Here is a 20308-nt window from a genome sequence, read left to right as displayed (position 1 = left end):
TAAACTGACATCAGGGTTTATGAAGCCTGGCCCTGTTTGGAGCTGTGTGCCATAAAGGGGGCTTCATGCACGTCGGCTCAAATGTTATTGTTATTGTGCTGTTTGTATTATGTGTGATGTCACTGTTTGATCAGCTGTCTCACTCCTTGTCTCTGCCCTCAGTTCCATGCTATGGACACATTGCAGAAGAACAACTATGACCTGGCCAAAGCCATGTCCACCTTGGTTCCTCAGGGAGGTCCGGTGCTCTGCCGTGACGAGATGGAGGAGTGGAGTGCCTCTGAAGCCATGCTGTTTGAGGAGGCTCTGGAGAAATACGGCAAAGACTTCAATGATATCCGCCAGGACTTCGTAAGCTCTCCTCATTGTCTTGTCTCCCACAGTATACATGTGGCTGTACTCTGTGTATCCTGGCTTCAGTACAGGTTTGCCTTCTCTCCCTCAGCTGCCCTGGAAATCTCTAGCTAGCGTGGTCCAGTTCTACTACATGTGGAAGACTACTGACCGTTACATCCAGCAGGTTTGTCTGCAGCGCGCTGTGCCCAACAGCAGCAGCAAAAAGCACTGTTAGATGTTCTGTTTCCAACAAGATTCTCATAAACTCAACACATTTTCTCTCAGAAACGACTAAAAGCGGCAGAAGCAGACAGCAAGCTGAAGCAGGTGTACATCCCTACCTAGTGAGTATTGCTGCTAAACGGGGTACCTTTGCCTCTAGAATAAAATAAAGCACAATAAGATGTACTTTATTTTTAGTTTCACAGCCACCAAAAATTCAGTACAGTTCAATTTTATTTATATAGCCCCAGATCACAACAGTCACCTTAAGTTACTTTATATTGTAATGTAAAGAGACCCTACAATAATACAGAGAAAAGACAACCCCCTGAGCATGCACTTGGTGACAGAGGGAAGGAAAAGGAAAGACACACTGGAAGAGAGCAAGAGATTAATAATAACTAATGATTAAATGCAGAGTGGTGTTGGGTATTGCAAAAAAAACCCCAACAATTTTGAGGTTGTGTGAGGTGGTGCTGTGCTTCCAGCGACCATATTTTCATGGCTGATCAGACTGCCTCCATCTAGCTGCTGGCAGACTCCTCTCAGACACAAACAGCTCGGCTGTTTGGAAGAAAAAGTTGAGGTATTGTGGCAACCTTGGCGGCGGTGTCTTGTCCACAGACATGTGACCGAGCGTGTTCAAATTCACTCCATGGATGCATCTACTAAAAATCTCACATGAGTTTGAATCTTGGCATCCCTGACCTGAAGGTCAAGGCCCAGAGGTCAAGTTTTCTGAAAAGCTTGTGAACGCGATAACTGGAGAACAGTGTGACTGATGCCACAGTTGGGCGGCGGGGTGGCTCAGTGGGTGAGGAGGCGACTGTGTACGCCGCGTGGCTGTGGTGGAGGCGGCACGGGTTCGCGACCTGTGGCCCTTTGCTGTGTGTCTCTCCCTCTCGCTCTCTCTTTCTCTTCACTTTCTCTTCATATCTAATAAAGGAAAAAAGGACAAAAAAAAATCTTTAAAAAAATTTTGATGCCCCAGAAGCATCTCATCAAAATCTTAGACAACCCAGCTCTTACCACATTAATGCCAATCACAGACAGTGACAGGATTGTCAGTGCTTTATATTTATTATGACTTTAGCGTTTCTTACTCCTGGTTCTTACTCACTTGCTTTTGAACTGATGGGGTGAATAACGTCACCGAGGCCCCATAAAGATCTACTGAGACCTGTAATTATGTGTTTTAGAGCTCGTGCTTCCAGCGGAGGACTAAAGATGCTGCTGCCAGCAGGCGCGGGGGGGGGGGGGGGGGGGGGGCAGTGGCAGCTGACAGGATTTTTTTTCAGTTTTTATAATTATGGCTTATGTCTCATGAAAGTCAGTGATCCGGTATCCCAGATTATTAGAATATTTAATTTTGTAATTTTGAGTTTTAGAAAGTTCAAACTGTATAAATACCAGTAGGTTTAGTTTGGTACACACTGAGGTCATGCAGATGGACGCTGATGTCTGGGTTCGACAGTGGAAATCAGGGTCATTTTTAGCTCATTTCCCCACTGATGTATTAAATTATATAATTGTTGTGAGATTTATAGTAAATTGAATCTGCCTCGTTATACTTTCATGTCACATCTCCACATATAACTGCTGCTGACCGGTAACTGTTCACTAACTGTGTCCTTCTTTAACCAGTACCAAACCCAACCCCAACCAGATCATGGTGCCTGGCAGCAAGCCTGGGATGAACGGAGCCGCGGGCTTTCAGAAAGGACTCAGCTGTGAGAGCTGCCACAGTAAGTCCACACTCTGAAGGCCGCGCACATGCTGGACCCAAGTCTCCACAAACTGGACATAAAAAAGTGTGAACCAGAATCTTGCTGGGAAAGTGCTTTCCTCTCATAAAGTGACATGAAGCAGACAGTTAGATCTGATTATAGGTGATCACTGGAGACCCATGTAAAGATGTGCAGTGCTGGCAGGTGTGAGCAGTGCTGGAGCAGCCGGTTACAGATGCTAACTCACTAACTCCTTTCTCTCCAACCCAGCGGCTCAGTCTCCTCAGTGGTACGCCTGGGGTCCCCCAAACATGCAGTGCAGACTGTGCGCCTCCTGCTGGATCTACTGGAAGAAATATGGAGGTCTAAAGACTCCCACGCAGCTTGAGGGTGCCACTAGAACTGGCTCTGTGAGTCTCTCCCAGTCTGATCTCTCTGTGACATCAACAGAGACTCTGAATATTTCAAGGTGTCTTCTTATGATTAAATCCCGTCTTCCTGTCCTTCCAGGAGTCAGGCCCCCGTGGTCACATGACACGCCAGGAGGTACAGGGAATGTCGCCGTTTACCCGCAACGAAGGTCGAGCCAAGCTGCTGGCCAAGAACCGCCAGACATTCATCCTGCAGACCACCAAGCTGACCCGCATCGCTCGACGGGTGTGCGAAGACATCCTGCAGCCTCGGCGTGCCGCACGGCGCCCCTACGCCTCCATCAACGCCAACGCCGTCAAGGCCGAGTGTACGTACACACACGCACAGACCCTCTCCTAAATTCTTCTTTCTGTAAGCCGTTCTGAGCTCAGTTGAACCTACGAACAAGTCAAAATGTAGCAGTCAGAGTCAGACAGCTTCATCGTCCACTGATGTTTTCATGTGAATCACAGTTTGACTCGATGTTTTTCTTTCATCAGGTATGATCAGGCTGCCCAAAGCCACAAAAACTCCTCTGAAGAGCAAGCTGGTGCCTCGACAGTCACTGGCCACCATAGTGAAGGATTTGGGTAAGAGCACGTCACGTGACCAGAATGTTGTTCAGTGCAGACATGCTTCCTCTGGGTCATACAATATCCATCTATATAAAACTGTTCTCCAGCTGACTGTGCTGCCATATGAGTGGGTGTGTGGAATAAAGTCATTAGAAACTGTGTGCCTCGATATGTTCCACCGAAACAAACTGTAACTGACTGGTTAAAGGTCAGGGGTCAGCTTTAGTGGTCCTCCACCAAGAGCAGCTGCACCGCTCTGTTGTTCTCGGGGCTTTGCGCTGCCATGAAGTGTGTTTCTCTCCCACTGCACTGTAATTTGTTTCCCTTTGTCATTCGTTCCATTTTTGCTTCGATTTATTTGTCTTTTAGAATCTTGTTGCTCTTCATCGAGCCTTTCGTGTCTCGTATAAAAGCACCGTTTGTTGGCCTTGTTCTTGGAAGACGCTGTGCAGATAAACGTGCCTCGCTGCTTTTGTCTCCTCTGAATGTCTGCAGCCATCTCTGCTCCTCTGAAACTGAAGGCAACCAGAGGACCCCCGACGCCCATCAACAGGAACCAGGCCAACCAGCCTCGAGTGGGCCAGAGCCTGCTGGGCAAGAGAGGCTTTGAAAGCGTCAGTTTTCTCCTCACACACACACACACACACACACACACACACACACACACACACACACACGACCACACACTGCTTACAGCACGCCGTGTCGGTTAAGAAAATATGCTCACTGTTTTCCTCACATGTGATTTCACTGCTCACGGTGCTGCTAATCACTCTTCTTTTGGGGCCTTACCTTTGCTGGACAGCTTATTGTTTCCAGAACATTAGAATATAATTTTCTGTAATTTAATTAGAGGGGGAGGGAAACCCAGCACACTTGACCCCACCTACAGCAATGTTTCATTTGCATGTTCACTCAGACTTCCAAGTCCACATTTTTATGTCTTTTCCATACCAAACCTGATTTGCTGCTGAATATTCTGGTATCTTTTTTGCACCACTCTCTTCTTTTTCCCCCCTTTGTTGGTTTACAGGCTGCAGGGGTGCCATACCCAGCCAATGGGAGGCCATATACTTCAGGTATGAGAACCACGTCTCAGTCAGTCATCAAACGGCAGAAAGTCAGCCAGGGAGAAGCTCCCAACCCTGTGGTGTTTGTTGCCACGAAGGACACCAGGTATATGGCACCACAGCACCTACATTATGCCTGTTCTCCACCTTTACAGCCTCCATCACACCAAGTATCCATGCAGCTGAGTACTGAACACGGTGAGGACATGATAGATGGAGGAGGAGATATTTAAACATTTGTTCAGGAGCAGAGGTCAGAGTGCTGTTGGACAGGATGGATTCATCAGCCGCTCTTAGCTGGCTCGTACTCTTAATGTTCTTTCTGCTTCTGCAAAGACTTTATGGAGGAAAAACAGAAATAAGAAAGGCTTCAGAGGAAGAACAGCCGTGACTGCTCTAACAGGAGAACGTTTAACTTTCATTTAGATCTGACTGCATTTACTCTCTTTCATTACTCGCATTAAATTCCCTCTCTGAGTAACTTTTAATATATGCATTTGCAGCACGTTACTGCACAGGAGAGCACCAGTGTTCAGGCACCATTTAGAGTTACAGAAGCGTGTCAGCGCTCTCCCTTTGTAAGAGAATATTTGTTAGTGAACATCAGGACCAGAGACGCTCTCTGTAACGATCGTAGTAGCTCATTCAGGCCTCACCTAAGCTAAAAGGCGAGCGTCTCTTCCTGATCAGCCCTGTCTGAGCACAGACGGCTCTCTTCTGATTGGGTTGGGTAGGACACACACTGTTAGCATCATTCTGCCTTCATCAGCAGCAGGTCTTTCCTAACTGAAACATGATTGTGTCACAGTAGATGAAGAGCAGCTTATAGAGGTTAAGAAGCCTTGGAATGGATATGTCTTCTTATCACTGGTCTCTGTGAACCAGGGCTCTGAGGAAACATCTCACCCAGTCTGAGATGCGCCGGGCAGCAAGGAAACCTCATCTCCTGGTGCGGATCAAACTGCCACAGCCACCACGCTCCCTGACCATGCCCCTCCTCCCCTCCAACACCAGCGAACCCATCGTCCTGGAGGACTGAAAAGGAGGGATGCGGGGTGAGGGCGGTCTTGTAACAGGACACGGGGGTGGGGGTATGCGATGGAAGGGGCTGTGTTTAAGCCATCACTTACAGGCAGCACAGTACACCATACAGTAGTCCTTTTTTTTTTTTTTTTTTTTTTTTCTCCCCCTATTTTCAGTGTCATCTTCCTTTAGTCCTCTGTCACTTCCTATAAGTTGATGTGTTCAACGCACACACGCACACACAGACTTTACATCACATTAACACACATAGGGCCCCAGTATACCCACCACGCTGGTTGCTCTGCATGCCCACGGTGACGTCGCCACAGCTCCGTACCGTTTAAACCAGCACGAGTCCCCGCTGCAGCACTCTCCACTCAGACAAAGCCTCCACATCGGTGCTGGTACAGGAGGAGTCGTCAAAACCGGAGCGTCTCATCTTTTCAAACTGCTTCCAAATAATCTGTGCGTCTCTGAGCGTCTGCGCTCAGATATTGTACACCTGCGTCTCCCAACACGGAGGTGACGGCAGCGGCACGACGCCTGAGGTCACAAAGGTCGAGGTGACGTCACGTTGTTGCGCAGCAGCCAGGGTGAGAGCGGTGAGCATACTGGGGCCCTTTCACACCCACACAACACTTTGGGCTTTGTAGTGTTTTTTTTTTTTAAATTCCAGACCCTTGATTACTTAATGCACCCTATTTTTAAATGTGTAATTTAAATCCAGATATTTTTCATCCTGAAACAATGGTGATAAAGCACATGTTGTTACTCCTTCATGTCTCTTATCTTTGTGTAAATATATGCATCGTTGAAGGGGTGACACCCTCACAAGACTGTGGGACAGCTGGAGCAGGCCCAAGGTCTGCTTCAGTTTCAGGATTCCTCTTGAGCCTCCTCTCTCCCGTTCTAGCAGAGCAGAATCCACTGGTGGGCTGTGGGGGGGGGGGGGGGGGGGTGGCGACAGAGGTGTGATGGTGCACGGCCCGTTAAAGCTCTTTCCACATGACGTTGCTGCTTCATCAGTCTGTTAAAGTGACTGCATTCTGTCATTCACGGGACACTTTTGGTATTTTAACGGCTGCTTCGTGGAGAAAAAGCCGCCGCAGTACGTATGCAGTAACTGCTAAATGTGCAAAAGCCGCGTTGCATGTGCTGCAGTGGCTGCTGTCTTCATCGGCTCTGAAATGTTCAGTGTTTTTTCAGTTGTGCCCTCACACAGGTTCACGTCTCTTCAGCAGTGGGAATACCAAAATAGACGACTGTTTTTACTCCCGCGGTGAGGCGAGCGTTGCGGTGCTGTTGCTGCCGCGTAGGCCGCCGGCTGGTGAGCTGAGCAACTCTCCAAGATTGTGGAGAAACGTGCAGAGGCTGCGTTTATTCCCACCTGTGCCATGATGAAAGCAACTTGTAAATGTTACTAGATCTGACCTAGTGAACCTGACCTGAAGATTTTACAGAGAATCAGCAGAAAGGAGTCAGCTGTTTGATTCTTCATCCCACCTGAATCCCCTCACAGCCTCAAAGCCTCGGTGTCCAAGTATAGAAGAGCCTGAGCTGTGTGAAAGTGCGAACTGAGAACACTGAATATGTTCACTTTCCATCCTTACTTTGTCTCCAGTTCTTTTGGGATCTTCCAAACACACACGCTCACATCTGTCATCTGACAGAGGGAAGATTTAAAGCTAATTTTGGCAGCATGCATTTCACATCCAATTATGTTCCTTTGGAAAACATTTAAACAGCCACGTCATGCTTTGCTTACTGTAAGTTGTTAGCAGATGCAGCGGGAGGGTCACAGTTAAGGTGCAGCTGCATGCAGAGCGTCCTGTGCTGCCACAGAGCGGTTACACCCACCTCAGAGGGGAATAACCCGCCCCCTGGGCTCGTGTCAGAACAGGCTGCGTACCCAGAGCCGCGGTGCTCATGGATCTGCGTCACCTGCCAGAATGCGTTCGGCTTTGAGATAATGTGTCTGAATTCCAAAACGAAGCCATGATGTGCATGAAAGCAGGCCGACACTCACTGAGACAGACGCTTATACTAGCAGTCAGTTCATAAATGCCTGTTGGCTAAAGCAGAAAACTGGGGCTCCAGGATTGTTGTCACATGTGGAAACATTCTTGCCAAACTTATCGGGACCTTTTTTTTATTTTATTTTCATCCAGCCTTAATCCTGTTCTGCAGGTGTGTGATGGAGCAGAGCAGGAGCAGTGTTGTGGTTATGACTGGATGTGAGGGCTACATGGAGGACTCTGCTGTTCTTTTCCTCCCTCTGTCTGCACCGCCATCAGAGGGCGAGTGCTAAAATCAAGCTCTCTAACCTGATAGTTGTATTTCCTCTGAGTCCCCACAGCAGTGAGGACTTTAACTGCTTTTAGAAGCAGGTTTGGTCCCAGTCTGAGCTTTGTCATAGTTCCTCTCAATAAAGAAACCCAACTGTCAAGTTTGTAGCAAATGCTAATGTGTGTAAAGAAAATTGCAAAAGTGGAATATTGAAAAGTTGTTTTTTTTTTGTTTGTTTTTACATCTGAAGTGTGTAATTCTGCTCTGTTATTAAGGAGATGGCTCCAGTAGGCTACTGTACATGTGAAGCATCTCTCCTTCATAGGGTGGGTGGGCTGCTTATTTTAACCAGGGGGGTGACCTTCAAAAGGGACAGGGTGCTGATTTTTGTATGATGGAGAGACAAACATGCCACAAGTGAAACTTTTTCTCAAGTGTTTTTTATTCCAATGTCTCGTATCCTTTAATGTATCTTGATAAGAAAAGAAATAAAGATTTTTTTTCTTCGTGGTCAGACGTCTCGCTCCTTCTCGTGTTTCCTCTGGTGTTCCCCTCAGCACCGACACACACAGGAGACTCAGCCGGCTGCTCTCTGCGCCTCGTTCACACCGTCACCCTTATAAAGGTCGTAGAGATGTGGGCCGACTGCGGGAGACACCGCCGTGTATTCCTGCTTCTTTTTGACATCATGGAGGTCATGACTGACTGCGAGCTGGGGTCCCAGCAACAATGATCACTTAATGTGACACAACATGAGTCCAAATTCAAGTTTCAGATCATTTCAGTCTGATTAAAATGCCTTTTCTGTTGTTTTTTGAAATTTGGCTCTCCTGCTGGGTTATCGTAGGTTTGACAAAAACACAGGGCAGAGAGGATGATGGCCAAAGATCGGAAACTCGGACACGTACAAGAGGGAAAAATGGAAAACTCTTTCTGTGTGTTATTACTTGTGATTTGAGATTTCTAGTTAACAAATGAACTTCTTTTCCACTGTGACTGGATTGGGCTGCGTGAGGCTCCCAGCTGCAGGCAGAAGCTGCCAAACGGCACCATTCAGGTTTTATTTAGAGTCAGTTTTAGCTGCGACTGCAGTCAGTGTTTCTTTTAGGGCACAGAAGCCATCATATGAGTCAGGACCATAAATAGGCTTTTGGATAATTACACTCTTTGTAGTTTTGCTTGTGCACACCACCACAGTAAAAATAAAAGCTCTGATAGTGATTCCAAGTGTTAAACTTGTATTTAGAAGCTGCTCACTGGAAGTATAAGTTTCAAAGAGATATTAATGCGAAGGAGGTCATCAGGAGGCAGCTGAATGACCCAAGTAAACCTCTGAGCAGTAGCAACAACTTTAAGGGTGGCTAAAAAAAAAGAGTTGATGATCATAGAAGTCTTTCTTTGGTCAACACAAACCCCTTCATATTCAGCCAAGTCAAAGGCACTCTCCAGGAGGCAAGAAGAACCTCAGTCCAACTGAAACAGAGGAAATGGTCAGATTTGAGGTTGTTTCTGCTTTCAGCACTGCTGGTATTTGTTTAGACTCTTTCGCTCCAGTTGATCTTTTGGAGTTAATATCAGTAGTTACTTCCTATAAACCATCAACATGTCTATGAGACCACATTCCTACAAGAATACTCAAATAAGTCCTTCCATTTATTAATGCATCAATCTTAAATATAATCAATCTGTCTTTATTAGTTGGATATGTACGTGGCTGTAATTAAACCTCTACTTAAAAAGCCATCACTGACCCAGCTGTCTTAGCTAATTATAGGCCAATCTCCAACCTTCCTTTTCTCTCAAAGATCCTTGAGTAGTTGTAAAACAGCTAACTGATCATCTGCAGAGGAACGGTTTATTTGAAGAGTTTCAGTCAGGTTTCAGAATTCATCACAGTACAGAAACAGCATTAGTGAAGGTTACAAATGATCTTCTTAGAGCCTCTGACAGTGGACTCATCTCTGTTCTTGTCCTGTTGGACCTCAGTGCAGTGGTTTGAATCATATTTATCTAATAGACTCCAATTTGTTCATGTAAATGGGGAGTCTTCTTCACACACTAAGGTTGATTATGGAGTTCCACAGGGTTCTGTGCTAGGACCAATTCTATTTACATTATACATGCTTCCCTTAGGCAGTATTATTAGAAAGCATTGCATACATTTTCATTGCAATGCAGATGATACTCAGCTTTATCTATCAATGAAGCCAGCCAACCATGATGCACTGAGTGTTTCTTCTTCTCTCTGTGTTTATACCCCACTCTGCATTTAATCATTAGTTATTATTAATCTCTGTCTCTCTTCCACGGTGTGTCTTTTGTCCTGTCTCTCCTCCCTGAGCCTGGTTCTGCTGGAGGTTTCTTCCTGTTAAAAGGGAGTTTTTCCTTCCCACTGTCACCAAGTGCTGCTCATAGGGGGTCGTTTTGACTGTTGGGTTTTCTCTGTAATCATTGTATGGTCTTTACCTTACAATATAAAGTGCCTTGAGGTAACTTGTGATTTGGTGCCATATAAATAAAAATGAATTGAACTGACTATTTTTGGTGTACCATCTTTTTCTGTAAGCACTGTTTCAAAGGATCAAATGTTTGCATTAATCTCAAAACTAAGAATTATATTAGTGAATCCATGCAGCCCTCAGTCATTTGCTGGCTTTCTTAACTGGCACTCAGTCGTCAGTTTTTAAGAACTCCTGGGTTGAATCCGAGGTGGCCTTAGAGGGGGAGGAACTAAAGTGGCTTGTTTCAGACAGCGCATGAACTGAGGGGCTACACCAATGCCCAGGCAAGAATTATTATTTTTGAACTGCAGATTGTGCAAATTTACAGTAACAGAGTCCAAGAAAGCAAATGTGTGGAGCTGGAAATGAACAGGTCCTCAATAAAAGCTGGTGTTGCTGCTACTTTAGCTTGCTGGAAATTCTAAAGAGAACCTGATGCCATTGAGCATCTACTGTACTCAGTGAGTATCTACTGTACTCAGTGAGCATCTACTGTACTCAGTGAGTATCTACTGTACTCATGTGACTGCCTTCATGGCTGCACAGCTGGGAGCAGCGTGTGCTGGACTGTCTCAGCCGTGGGGAGCAGCAGGCTGATGTCCTGACGCAGCGAATCTGTCGCTCTGTTTAACAAACTCACAGCACACTCACTGATATCTCTCACATTAGCTCCTACATGTTGCTTACTTATGTTGTACTTTGTCTTTTTTTTAATGTAAATAAGACACACTGAACCTCATAGTTTTCCACCATTGGAGCACTGTGAGGCAGCAACAACCATACAAGGTCTTATTTTCAGAAAATAAAATAATTGTTTTCTGAAAATTATTTTATTGTTTGACTGATCTCAGTCAGAAAAGACTGAAAATCATGTTTTCATTCAAAGGTTCACTTAAAAATTGAAAATATTAATAGTACACGACAATTGATCACTTCCCAGGACTCGGGACCTGCACTCATCGTTGACCGGACGGGTACCTGCGCACTTTTGGAGGCTATTGGTCGCTGGTGACGCCCCTGTGACGTAGAGCACACCTGAGGCGCATTTCAGCTGAAGGCGGGAAAGTGAGGGGCGGTTTAAAAGAGAAACGCAGGGAAGTTGTCTTTGCTTGTGGCTCAGAAACAAAGCAGGAGTGTGGAGGGTCCTGGCCTTTTTCTGTTTTTTGGTTTGTTGGTTCCTGTTCCTCAGACGCAGCATTACGAGCGGCTCCACGTTTGCAGCCATGTCTAAGGTAATCCTCTGGCCTCTGAAACTGGCTGCAGTCTGCGTGCAGCTGGTACCTGTTGTTATAGTCACTGAGTTCTCCTCTGCATTAGGTCACTGTCAGGTTTTCCTGAAGCTTCCTAGAGCAGAACCCGCCTTTCTCTAAGTGTTGTTATTCCTTCAGATGGATACTTTCTGGTTCTGTGGGGTTCTTGAGAAGCCTCCACATCACTGCTTTAATTTTTCAAACAGTGGTTACAGTGCATGCAGACTGGCTGGAGCTGCCTGCACTGCACTGACATGCTGCTCAGCTCAGGTTATATAAAGGTAACTGTGCGCTTTTTGTAAGGTGTGTAATGTTCTTCAACATTTATCTTGCTTAAAAATTGAATTCTTTTCAGTGGACAAACTCTGGCACTCTGTACAGGCCGAACTTGCTCATATGCATTTTTAAGGGAGTTCTTACAGGAGTCATTTTTCTAGACTGTGGATTAATTTGCATTTCAGTGAGATCTGGATTGATTTTGCTGAACTGACTGCAGTGCTGATTTTTGAATGGATCATTACCTTTCAGACATCAAATTCCTTAACGCAAAGGCTGAAATTGATAATGCTCGACTGAAACTCTGACCTTTTTATTTTCAGACCAGTAACGATGACTTGTTCCTGTCTTCATCTGATGACGAGCTGTTGGACAGACTGCTGTCAGTGGAGGGATCTGATGGCGATGGTGGTGGTGTAGGCACAGCCTCCTTGGCGGAGGCCCTGCTGCCTGTGGCAGAGCCTTCACCCCACCTCATCCCCTGGGTCTGCTCAACCCGCTACAAGACAGAACTCTGCACCGCCTACTCGGACAGCGGTTTCTGCAAGTATGCAGCGCGCTGCCAGTTTGCCCACGGCCTCCACGAACTCCACGTTCCCTCCCACCACCCAAAGTACAAGACGGAGTTGTGCCGCAGCTTCCACACAACTGGCTACTGCTACTATGGCAGCCGTTGCCTGTTTGTCCACAGCCCCACAGAGCAGCGTCCCACCCTCCGTCGCCGCAGGAATGTCCCGTGTCGCACCTTCCGTGCCTTTGGGATCTGTCCCTTTGGCACCCGCTGCAACTTCCTGCATGTGGAGGGTGGAGATGTAAGTGGCCAGCAGGATTTGTCCAATGTTGATGGAAAAACCTTGCTTTCGCCCAAACCCCAATGCCATCAAAAGAACAAGGGGGGGAAGTCTCGGGGGGCTCTGTGCCGTACCTTCAGCACCTTCGGTTTCTGCCTGTATGGAACCCGCTGTCACTTCCAGCACGGCCTCGCTAACAGGATGAAAGCCTCCAGCCAAGGGTTGCTGTCCCCTCAGCCATCCCCATGCAGCTCACCTTTCCCCTCCATCTCAAACTCTTCTACCTCCTCTTCTCCTCCAGCAGCCTCCCCCTTCTCCACCTCGGAAGAACCGGCGCACAATGCTTTCACCTTCTCCAGCCAGCACTTAAGTGACCTCCTGCTGCCACTGGCCCTCCACCTGCAGAAGCTGGAGAGCACCAAGGCCCAGGAGATCTGGGCCAACAGGGCACTCTAATCTCAAACCAAAATCAGCACTGAACACTACAGTTCAGTTGTGCAGGCTTTATTTTATTTTTATTTTTTTCTTGTTTTTAAAACTACCCCAGGGCACTTTTTTGTATATATGTTCTAGTTGAAATGAGCTTGTTTCAGATGGCCCAAGCAGGCCTTGACAAACATGACTGTTCAGTCGTGGCTCAGTCTGGAGTAGCTCTGCAGAGACTCCTACAGGTGCAGCTATAAATGTAATATTTTTTTAAAACTGTACATATCTAAATGTCTGCCCTTAACACTGTGAATAAACTAGCTTTTTACTAATCTTTGTGTGGTTTTGGTTTTATTTATTTTTGGGGAGGGGGGTAAATATGCTAGTAGTTTTTTGAAGTCTTTTGGCTGATGGGTGAAACATTTTCATGAACAAACTCAAATTGGAGCCTTCCCCTCAGGCAGCGTGGTACCGTGACCGGACATCAAGCCTACAGATGGAAATGGGACAGTTTGTTTAAAAACTGGAAGGGTGGCCTGTAACAGGAGCTGTCTGGGCCAAAAGCCTGCAGTTAGTTTGATCTGGAGTCTATCAAAAAGCCACGGTACGAAGGTTTTTGAGACGGTTTGTGTTGTTGGTGTGTGTGTGTGTGTGTGTGTGGGGGGGGTTTTTTTTTTTTTTTTTTTTTTTTTTTTTTTTTAAAAGCTAAACCTGAGCTCCAGTCAGCCAATCAACGTTTACTAATGCTCAGCGACCAATCACGGAGCGTCAAAGGTTACCGGATGTTGTCTGCTGTCCTCAGTGCCGCGGACCGGAAACAGACGGCCTTATTTTGAAGGCTCTGCCGGATGTCATGACTGCTAGCCTGGCTGCGGAGCGGCAGGGGTCTCTATTGCCGATGTAAAGGCGCTTTCTGATGCTACAGGTGTCCAGTCTGCAGCGTTCCTGTCCTGAAGGTAAAGTCTGAAGTTAAATGATACGTCAAAGGCGTCGCGCTGTATTCTCTGCCTCCTTCTGAGGCTCGTTAGCATCTCTTGCTAACCCACAGCACTCGGCTCGTTTGCTGCTTCAGCTGCTACCGTGACACACTGACGACACACAGAGGTGTCCGGCGCCTCCGTGGTTGGTGTTTTCTTGCAGCGCTACCTTGTTGTCGCGCCGCAGAGGCAGTTTGATTCCGTAGGTCACACCATTCTCGGCCCATCGTACACAATCTGCGCTCTGAAGACCTGCCGGAGGAAGATGTAGAGAAGCTGGGACGGGTTTTGTTGCAGTCCGTGAGTGTCCTCGGTGAGCATGGCGGACCGGGAGGAGCGCCGCTTCGCCGAGGTGTCCCGGGAGTCAGTCAGGCTGATGGCAGAGGGCGCAGGTGTGGAGCTCGGCGATGATGTGGCGGCGCTGCTGGCCGAGGACGTGTGCTATCGGCTTAGGGAAGCGACACAGGTGAGTGAAGCCTGACTGCGTGGGTAATGCTCTGGCATTAAAGGAAAGCGTGGGTTTAATGAGCTGTCGTTTTGTTGTGGCCCCACAGAGCAGCTCTCAGTTCATGAGGCATGCCAAGAGGAGGAAGCTGACAGTGGAGGACTTCAACCGAGCTCTGCGCTGGAGCAACGTGGAGGTAACCTGCAGTTAAACCTTTAACCTCTCAGTGGGCAGCAGGTCTGACTGGCCAGTCACCCCTTTATGTGTCTGCTGTTTTCCAGGCCATCTGTGGCTATGGGGCCCAGGATGCTCTGCCCTTCCGATCGGTGAAAGAAGGAGAGCTCTTCTTTGTTGAGGACCGGGATGTGAATCTGGTTGAACTGGCTCTGGCCACCAACATTCCCAAAGGCTGTGCTGAGACCTTGGTGCGAGGTATAGCCCAGTACACCGCTGCAGACACAGGCTCCTCCTGGAGCATTTGTGATGCCACCTAACATGCTCCAAGCCTTCTTATGGTATCATTTACTAATGATGTCTCATGTTTGCTCCCAGTGAATGTGTCATACCTGGATGGTAAAGGTAACCTGGAACCTCAGGGTACAGGTAAGACTTAAACACAGCAGGCATAACCCAATGCACAGCCACTGTACTTTGGCCTGTAGATGGAAAAAAAAAACAGCTAATATCCTAAAAGCTTTAAAAATTCCTTTGGTTTACAATTCTGACCTCCACCTCTGAGAGCACCAGTGTAATCCTGTTGGAGAATGGCAGTGTGTTTGCCTGACTGTGTGTTAAATTGTCCCAGTTCCTACTGCAGTACAGTCTCTATCAGATGATCTGCTCAAGTACTACCAGCAGATCACACGGGCCATCTTAGGAGAGGACCTGCACCTGATGAAGGTAAGCTGCTGCTGAACAGAGCAGACTTTCTGTGGCTGAACAGTCTGTCACTTTTCTCATTTTCTGTGTTTCAGGTGGCTCTGCTGGACCTCCAGTCTAACTCCAAGATTGCAGCCCTGCTTCCATACTTTGTTTATGTCATCAGCGGAGTAAGTTTTAGAGTTGCACAAACCCAGCTTTTTGCTGTGAGAACTTGGCTCCAGCTAAAGAGAGCAGGAGGAAATATGAGAAAATGATGTAAATTTTGTAGCATGAATGAACCTGTTGACTAGTGTTTCAGTGTGTTTCTGGCAGCTGATCAAGTCCCAGCACGTGTTCCATTTGTCTTCCAGGTGAAGTCGGTAAGCCACGACCTGGAGCAGCTCAACCGACTCCTGCACATGGTGAAGAGCCTGGTCCAGAATCCCTACCTGTACCTGGGCTCATATGTGCGCAGCCTGGTCTCCAGTGTTATGTACTGCATCCTGGAGCCACTGGCCGCCTCCATCAACCCACTCAATGACCACTGGACCCTCAGGGACTATGCTGCCCTGCTCCTTAGCCACATCTTTTGGTGAGCAAACAGTCCATCACTGTTTAGTATGACTGCTCGCTGAAGAGGTCCCCATTCAGAACCAGTGTTGGCGTGTTTTACAGTAAATATGGAGGCTTGTTTAGCAAAGGGCAGCAATGGGCTTCCTGTCTTAATGTTGGCAACATTAGCATTCACTCGGTCTGCCTTACAAATGGAAATCCAGCATTCACTGTTTTTTATGGTGTTTCTTCTCCAGGACTCACGGGGATCTGGTTAGTGGTCTCTATCACCAGATCTTGCTTTCTCTCCAGAAGGTTCTGTCTGACCCAGTGAGACCCCTGTGCTCCCACTATGGAGCTGTGGTGGGCCTTCATGCTCTAGGATGGAAGGTATGATCACAGCTCCTGTCTCTGCTTCTGCATCTGAGCTGGTTAGTCAGTAAATATTTCAAACTGTTAGCTCGGCTTTTTCGGTCGAGGGATTGTCACGGCTTCGGTGTCTGTTCCACAAAAACTTTAACGTTGGCCGTAACTTGATAACGATGTGACCTAGGATGTTCAAATCCACACCATAGATCCACACTTCAGCCTAGACCCATCAAACTTTACAATAACAGTTATCAGCCCCAGCTTGTCCCAGCAGATGACTGCCCCTCCCTGAGCCTGGTTCTGCTGGAAGTTTCTTCCTGTTAAAAAGGGAGTTTTTCCTTCCCACTGTCACCAAGTGCTGCTCATAGGGGGTCATTTTCTCTGTATTATTGTAGAGTCTTTACTTTACAATATAAAGCACCTTGAGGTGACTGTTTGTTGTGATTTGATGCTATAAAATTAAATTGAACTTCATTTGTTTGGAGGTATTGTGGTAGTACGTTCTATATCCAGTCATGTACTTATTCAGTTATTTCAAAACAACACATTTATTCTCTAAATGAGAAATCCTACATGTTTTGATGATTCAGATACAGCTTTCTGTGTGGTGGCTCCGGGTCATTGCTGTATTGTTGTCTTGCTGATTTAAATGCTGTCCTGTGTTTTTGTTGGCAGGCTGTTGAGCGGGTGCTGTTTCCTCACCTTCCCGCGTACTGGGCCAACCTCCAGGCTGTGTTAGATGACTACTCTGTGTCCAATGCCCAGGTGAAAGCAGACGGACACAAGGTCTATGGAGCCATCCTGGTCAGTGCTGCTGCTGCTTTGGGTGCTGTCATACAGTGATGAGCTGGATGAGTGTAATTGGTCGATTTATTGAACAAGTTGATCAACAGGCGACGTCCGTCTGGTTTTTGCTAAATTTGTTTTAAACACAGCGCTGAGGTCAGCTGGTTGTTAGTAATTAAAAGGCCTGTGATCATTATTTGGAACGCATAGATATTACAGTAAAAGATCGATCACAGACTCCAACAGAAAAGGCTGTCACTGCATAAAACATCATCTCTTTATAGTTGTTAATAAAAGTGCATCAGAATCTTCTTGAGCCAGTCTCACTTTGGGGGTTACAGGTCTTAATGCTTCCACATCTGCTCCAGCTGTTCCTCCTGCACCTGGTATTTTTTGGATGTTGCTGGCAGCTGGGGTTGCCACATGTACCACAGCTGTGGTCTCGCGTCCTTTATCAACCGCCACTGTCTGCTTAGCTGGCCAGCAGCTGCTTGAATTTGAAGCCCTGCAGTGCTTTACTCTGTCACTGATCTCAGATCCTCTTAAACTGGTTTCTGGAACATGACAGTGAGGTCACTGTACTGAAGTGGCCTCCACAGGCACCAGATCCCAGTCCAGCAGAGCACCTTTGGGATGCGGTGGAACGGAAGAGTTGTTTCATGTGCTCACCAGCTGAGTGATGCTGTCATGTCGGTGTGGAGCAAACTCTCTGAGGAGTGTTTCCAGCACCTTGTTGAATCTCTGTTAATTAGGGCAGTTATGAAGGCAAAGGGGGTTCAACCCAGTACTAGCAAGGTGTAGCTAATAAAGTGGCTTATATAAATTTCTTCCCAGAGAGCCATGAAATTCCCAGTCATTGATTGTGAAATATAAATGGAGTGGTTAGCACTGGTGCCTCACAGCAAGAAGGTTCCTGGTTGGAACCCCTGCGGGAGTTTGCATGTTCACCCTGTACCTCTGCACAGTACAGCTTCCAGTTCAGAGACATGCATGTTAATTGGTTAATTGGTGATTCTGAATTGGCACTGAGATAGATTAAAGCACTGTATGAATGAATGTGGCTTTAATGAAAATTTGTTTGTGCTCTGAGAGTAACTAAAAGGATCACTGTGCCCTGACCTTATGCCTCATTATAGTACTAGAGATAAAAATAAATAGAATCATGATTTGATGAACGTGAGTATTCATGTAATTTACTGGAAACGAGTAGAAAGACAGTTTGGGCCCACCTCACTCTGCACTTCTTCTGTTTGTCCTGCAGGTGGCAGTGGAGCGCCTGCTAAAGATGAAAGCTCTGTCTCTGTCTCAGCCAGCAGAGGGAGGCTCCGGTGCTCAGCCGGGCTCAGTGGTGGGAGCTGTGAACCACAGGGTGAGCTCCCCGGGCCTCAGCCCACCTCCGGAGCCTCTGTCAGAGGCTGCCCTCGGAATCGCCAGCCACCTCCAGGTGGGCGGGGCCGGCTGTCCCTGGGAGGAGTGGACCCCGGTCCCTCTTCCTGCCATGTACTGTGAGCTCTACTCGTTCTTTGGAGACAGCCTGGCTGTCCGCTTTAGTACAGGACCAGGTTTTGGCAACTACCCGCCCTGCACTCCATCCCAGCTCAGCGACACCAGGAAGGAGCCCCTGGGCCCGACCTCCAAACTCGACACCACCCGGAAGATGCCACAGCTCACCGCCAACCTCAACATCAGCCCCAGACAGGATGGGAGTCCGCGCACTGATCCACCTCCGCCCAGCCTTGCAGCCACCGGGTCAGGAAGGTAAAGCAAAGGGGGAGTTGTTGTTTGGGGGTTTGTAGGACTGACCGATGCTGATGCTTTTGTTTTTTTTCCCCCCACCTCCCCACTAGGCCTCTGGCTCGCGCCTCGTCCGTGCAGCGCTCCAGATCCTCCTCATCACGTTCAAGCCAGCGTTCAGCCGGTCTGTCTCGTGAAGTGTTCCCCAAAGCGCGGTTCACCTCACCTCAGACCACGCCTCCAGCATTTTCCTTTCTCATTGGTGGGCGGCAGATGGGTCGTCGTTGTCAAGGCCGCCGCCCCTTCCAGACCATGTTTGCTCCGACGACTCCTATTTCTGCCATACCACCACGTACCTACGCTCACAAACTGCCAGTCATCGGCAGGGTGGGCAAACCTGTACGCCGCTGGACGTGTTCTCATTACTCCCTTCACCTGCCTCTTTAGAGAGCGGGCCGCAGAGGAGCTTACAGTTGGGCTGGACTGCTGCAGACTCCTCCAGGCAGGCGCCGCTCTGACGAAGCTGCCACAGTTTGTAGGTGATGTTTCATGTGGTTGGATTTTGCGTGTGCGCCTCCATGTAACAGCCCCAGTGCACCCATGCTGTAAGCACACGGATATTTTCTGCTTCATCATTAACAGCAGGTGGCGTCATTATTGCAGCAGTAAAATGACCATTACACCAGTATTGAACTAGTGCTGTTACATTTATTTTTATTAATCTGTTAGTTTGTGGTGAATCAGTTTTCCTGTATAACCAAACAGCTGCATTGACTTTGCATTAGCCGCCACCCTGTTTCAGTGAAAACCATAAACTCACCTGAGGAGGTGAGGTGGGAGGACCAAGTTCTGAGTGTGTCTATGAAAAACTGTTGAGTGCATGACAGAAACAGAAAGCAGTCTTGAAGCTTTGGAGCTCATAGCACTGACGTTTCCACTGGAAAATGGACGAAAACATGTGAAACTGTGTGAAACTTCCCCAAATAAATCTGTGAAATGAGCAGAAATGTTTTTTCCACTGTTTGATCTTTGCCTGGACTGATTAATGTCTAATTAATGTCAGACTGAGGACGCTGCTGAAGCAGCTGCATGGCATTCGTGACATTTTGATTGGGATGAAAAGGAGAAATTATTTAACGGCTAAAAAGGGGCTTCACCTAGCAATTTAGTGTTAAGTTGCTGTTTACTACTGTACAACAGCCCAAAACTCACAAGATACAAAAGTTTAGTTTTCCACAGCAGAAACCCCTCTGAGCCCTGACCTCGCCCAGCTGAGATGTTGAGGCCTGAGCTACAGGAACACTGATGAGCTGAACCAGTTGTTCATCAGTTCATTCTTCTCCAGGGCTCATAAGCTGCAGCAGGAAACAGCTGCAGCTAAAGTGAGCGATTTAAATCCTGCAGCTGTGACTCACACACTTCCAGATCAGATGACACCGAGCTCTTCTGTCTGTTGCACCCTGGAGATCCCCCCCTCCTCACAGTTGTCAGCCACGCTCCTTCCACCACCTTCGCTCTCACTGGGGTTTGCTCCATGCCTGGGCTGCTCATCTCCATGCCGTGCTCTTCTCTGTGCTTGTCAGCGCCCTCTTCCTCCTGCCTGCCCTCCCGGTCTCTGTGAGGACAGTCTGGAGCCACCTGGACGCTCTCCTGTTGTGTCCTGCTGAGCACCGTCTGCCAGGGAGGAAAC

The 20308-nt window shown here is 47.6% G+C and overlaps 3 protein-coding genes across 4 annotated transcripts in view; all 3 read left to right on the top strand.

The window, feature by feature from the left end:
- The window catches only part of mta2 (metastasis associated 1 family, member 2), a 36372-nt gene extending 28208 nt beyond the window's left edge, over nt 1-8164 (top strand). For both annotated transcript variants that reach the window (XM_030723211.1, XM_030723212.1), the window contains exons 9-18: nt 163-351; nt 446-520; nt 622-680; nt 2203-2303; nt 2556-2695; nt 2796-3024; nt 3197-3286; nt 3767-3885; nt 4305-4447; nt 5227-8164. In XM_030723211.1, coding sequence (XP_030579071.1) covers nt 163-351; nt 446-520; nt 622-680; nt 2203-2303; nt 2556-2695; nt 2796-3024; nt 3197-3286; nt 3767-3885; nt 4305-4447; nt 5227-5380 — 1299 coding nt within the window. In that variant the 3' untranslated portion in view covers nt 5381-8164. The remainder of the gene's footprint in view (nt 1-162; nt 352-445; nt 521-621; nt 681-2202; nt 2304-2555; nt 2696-2795; nt 3025-3196; nt 3287-3766; nt 3886-4304; nt 4448-5226) is intronic.
- A 3125-nt stretch (nt 8165-11289) lies between these two features.
- Nucleotides 11290-13179, top strand: cth1 (cysteine three histidine 1). The gene is made up of 2 exons (XM_030723229.1): nt 11290-11383; nt 12001-13179. Exons 1-2 carry the CDS (start codon nt 11375-11377, stop codon nt 12922-12924), a joined length of 933 nt encoding a protein of 310 aa, XP_030579089.1. The 5' UTR covers nt 11290-11374; the 3' UTR covers nt 12925-13179.
- A 559-nt stretch (nt 13180-13738) lies between these two features.
- Nucleotides 13739-19617, top strand: taf6l (TAF6-like RNA polymerase II, p300/CBP-associated factor (PCAF)-associated factor). Its single transcript, XM_030723214.1, has 11 exons — nt 13739-14337; nt 14426-14512; nt 14598-14748; nt 14869-14919; nt 15122-15216; nt 15291-15365; nt 15549-15769; nt 15987-16119; nt 16774-16902; nt 18146-18642; nt 18732-19617. The coding sequence occupies exons 1-11, from the start codon at nt 14191-14193 to the stop codon at nt 19063-19065; spliced, it is 1920 nt and encodes a 639-aa protein (XP_030579074.1). The 5' UTR covers nt 13739-14190; the 3' UTR covers nt 19066-19617.
- Nucleotides 19618-20308: the final 691 nt, after the last annotated feature.

Source organism: Archocentrus centrarchus, unplaced genomic scaffold (genome assembly GCF_007364275.1).
Source record: "Archocentrus centrarchus isolate MPI-CPG fArcCen1 unplaced genomic scaffold, fArcCen1 scaffold_24_ctg1, whole genome shotgun sequence".
Taxonomy (NCBI): domain Eukaryota; kingdom Metazoa; phylum Chordata; class Actinopteri; order Cichliformes; family Cichlidae; genus Archocentrus; species Archocentrus centrarchus.
This window is presented reverse-complemented; position numbering and strand designations above follow the sequence as displayed.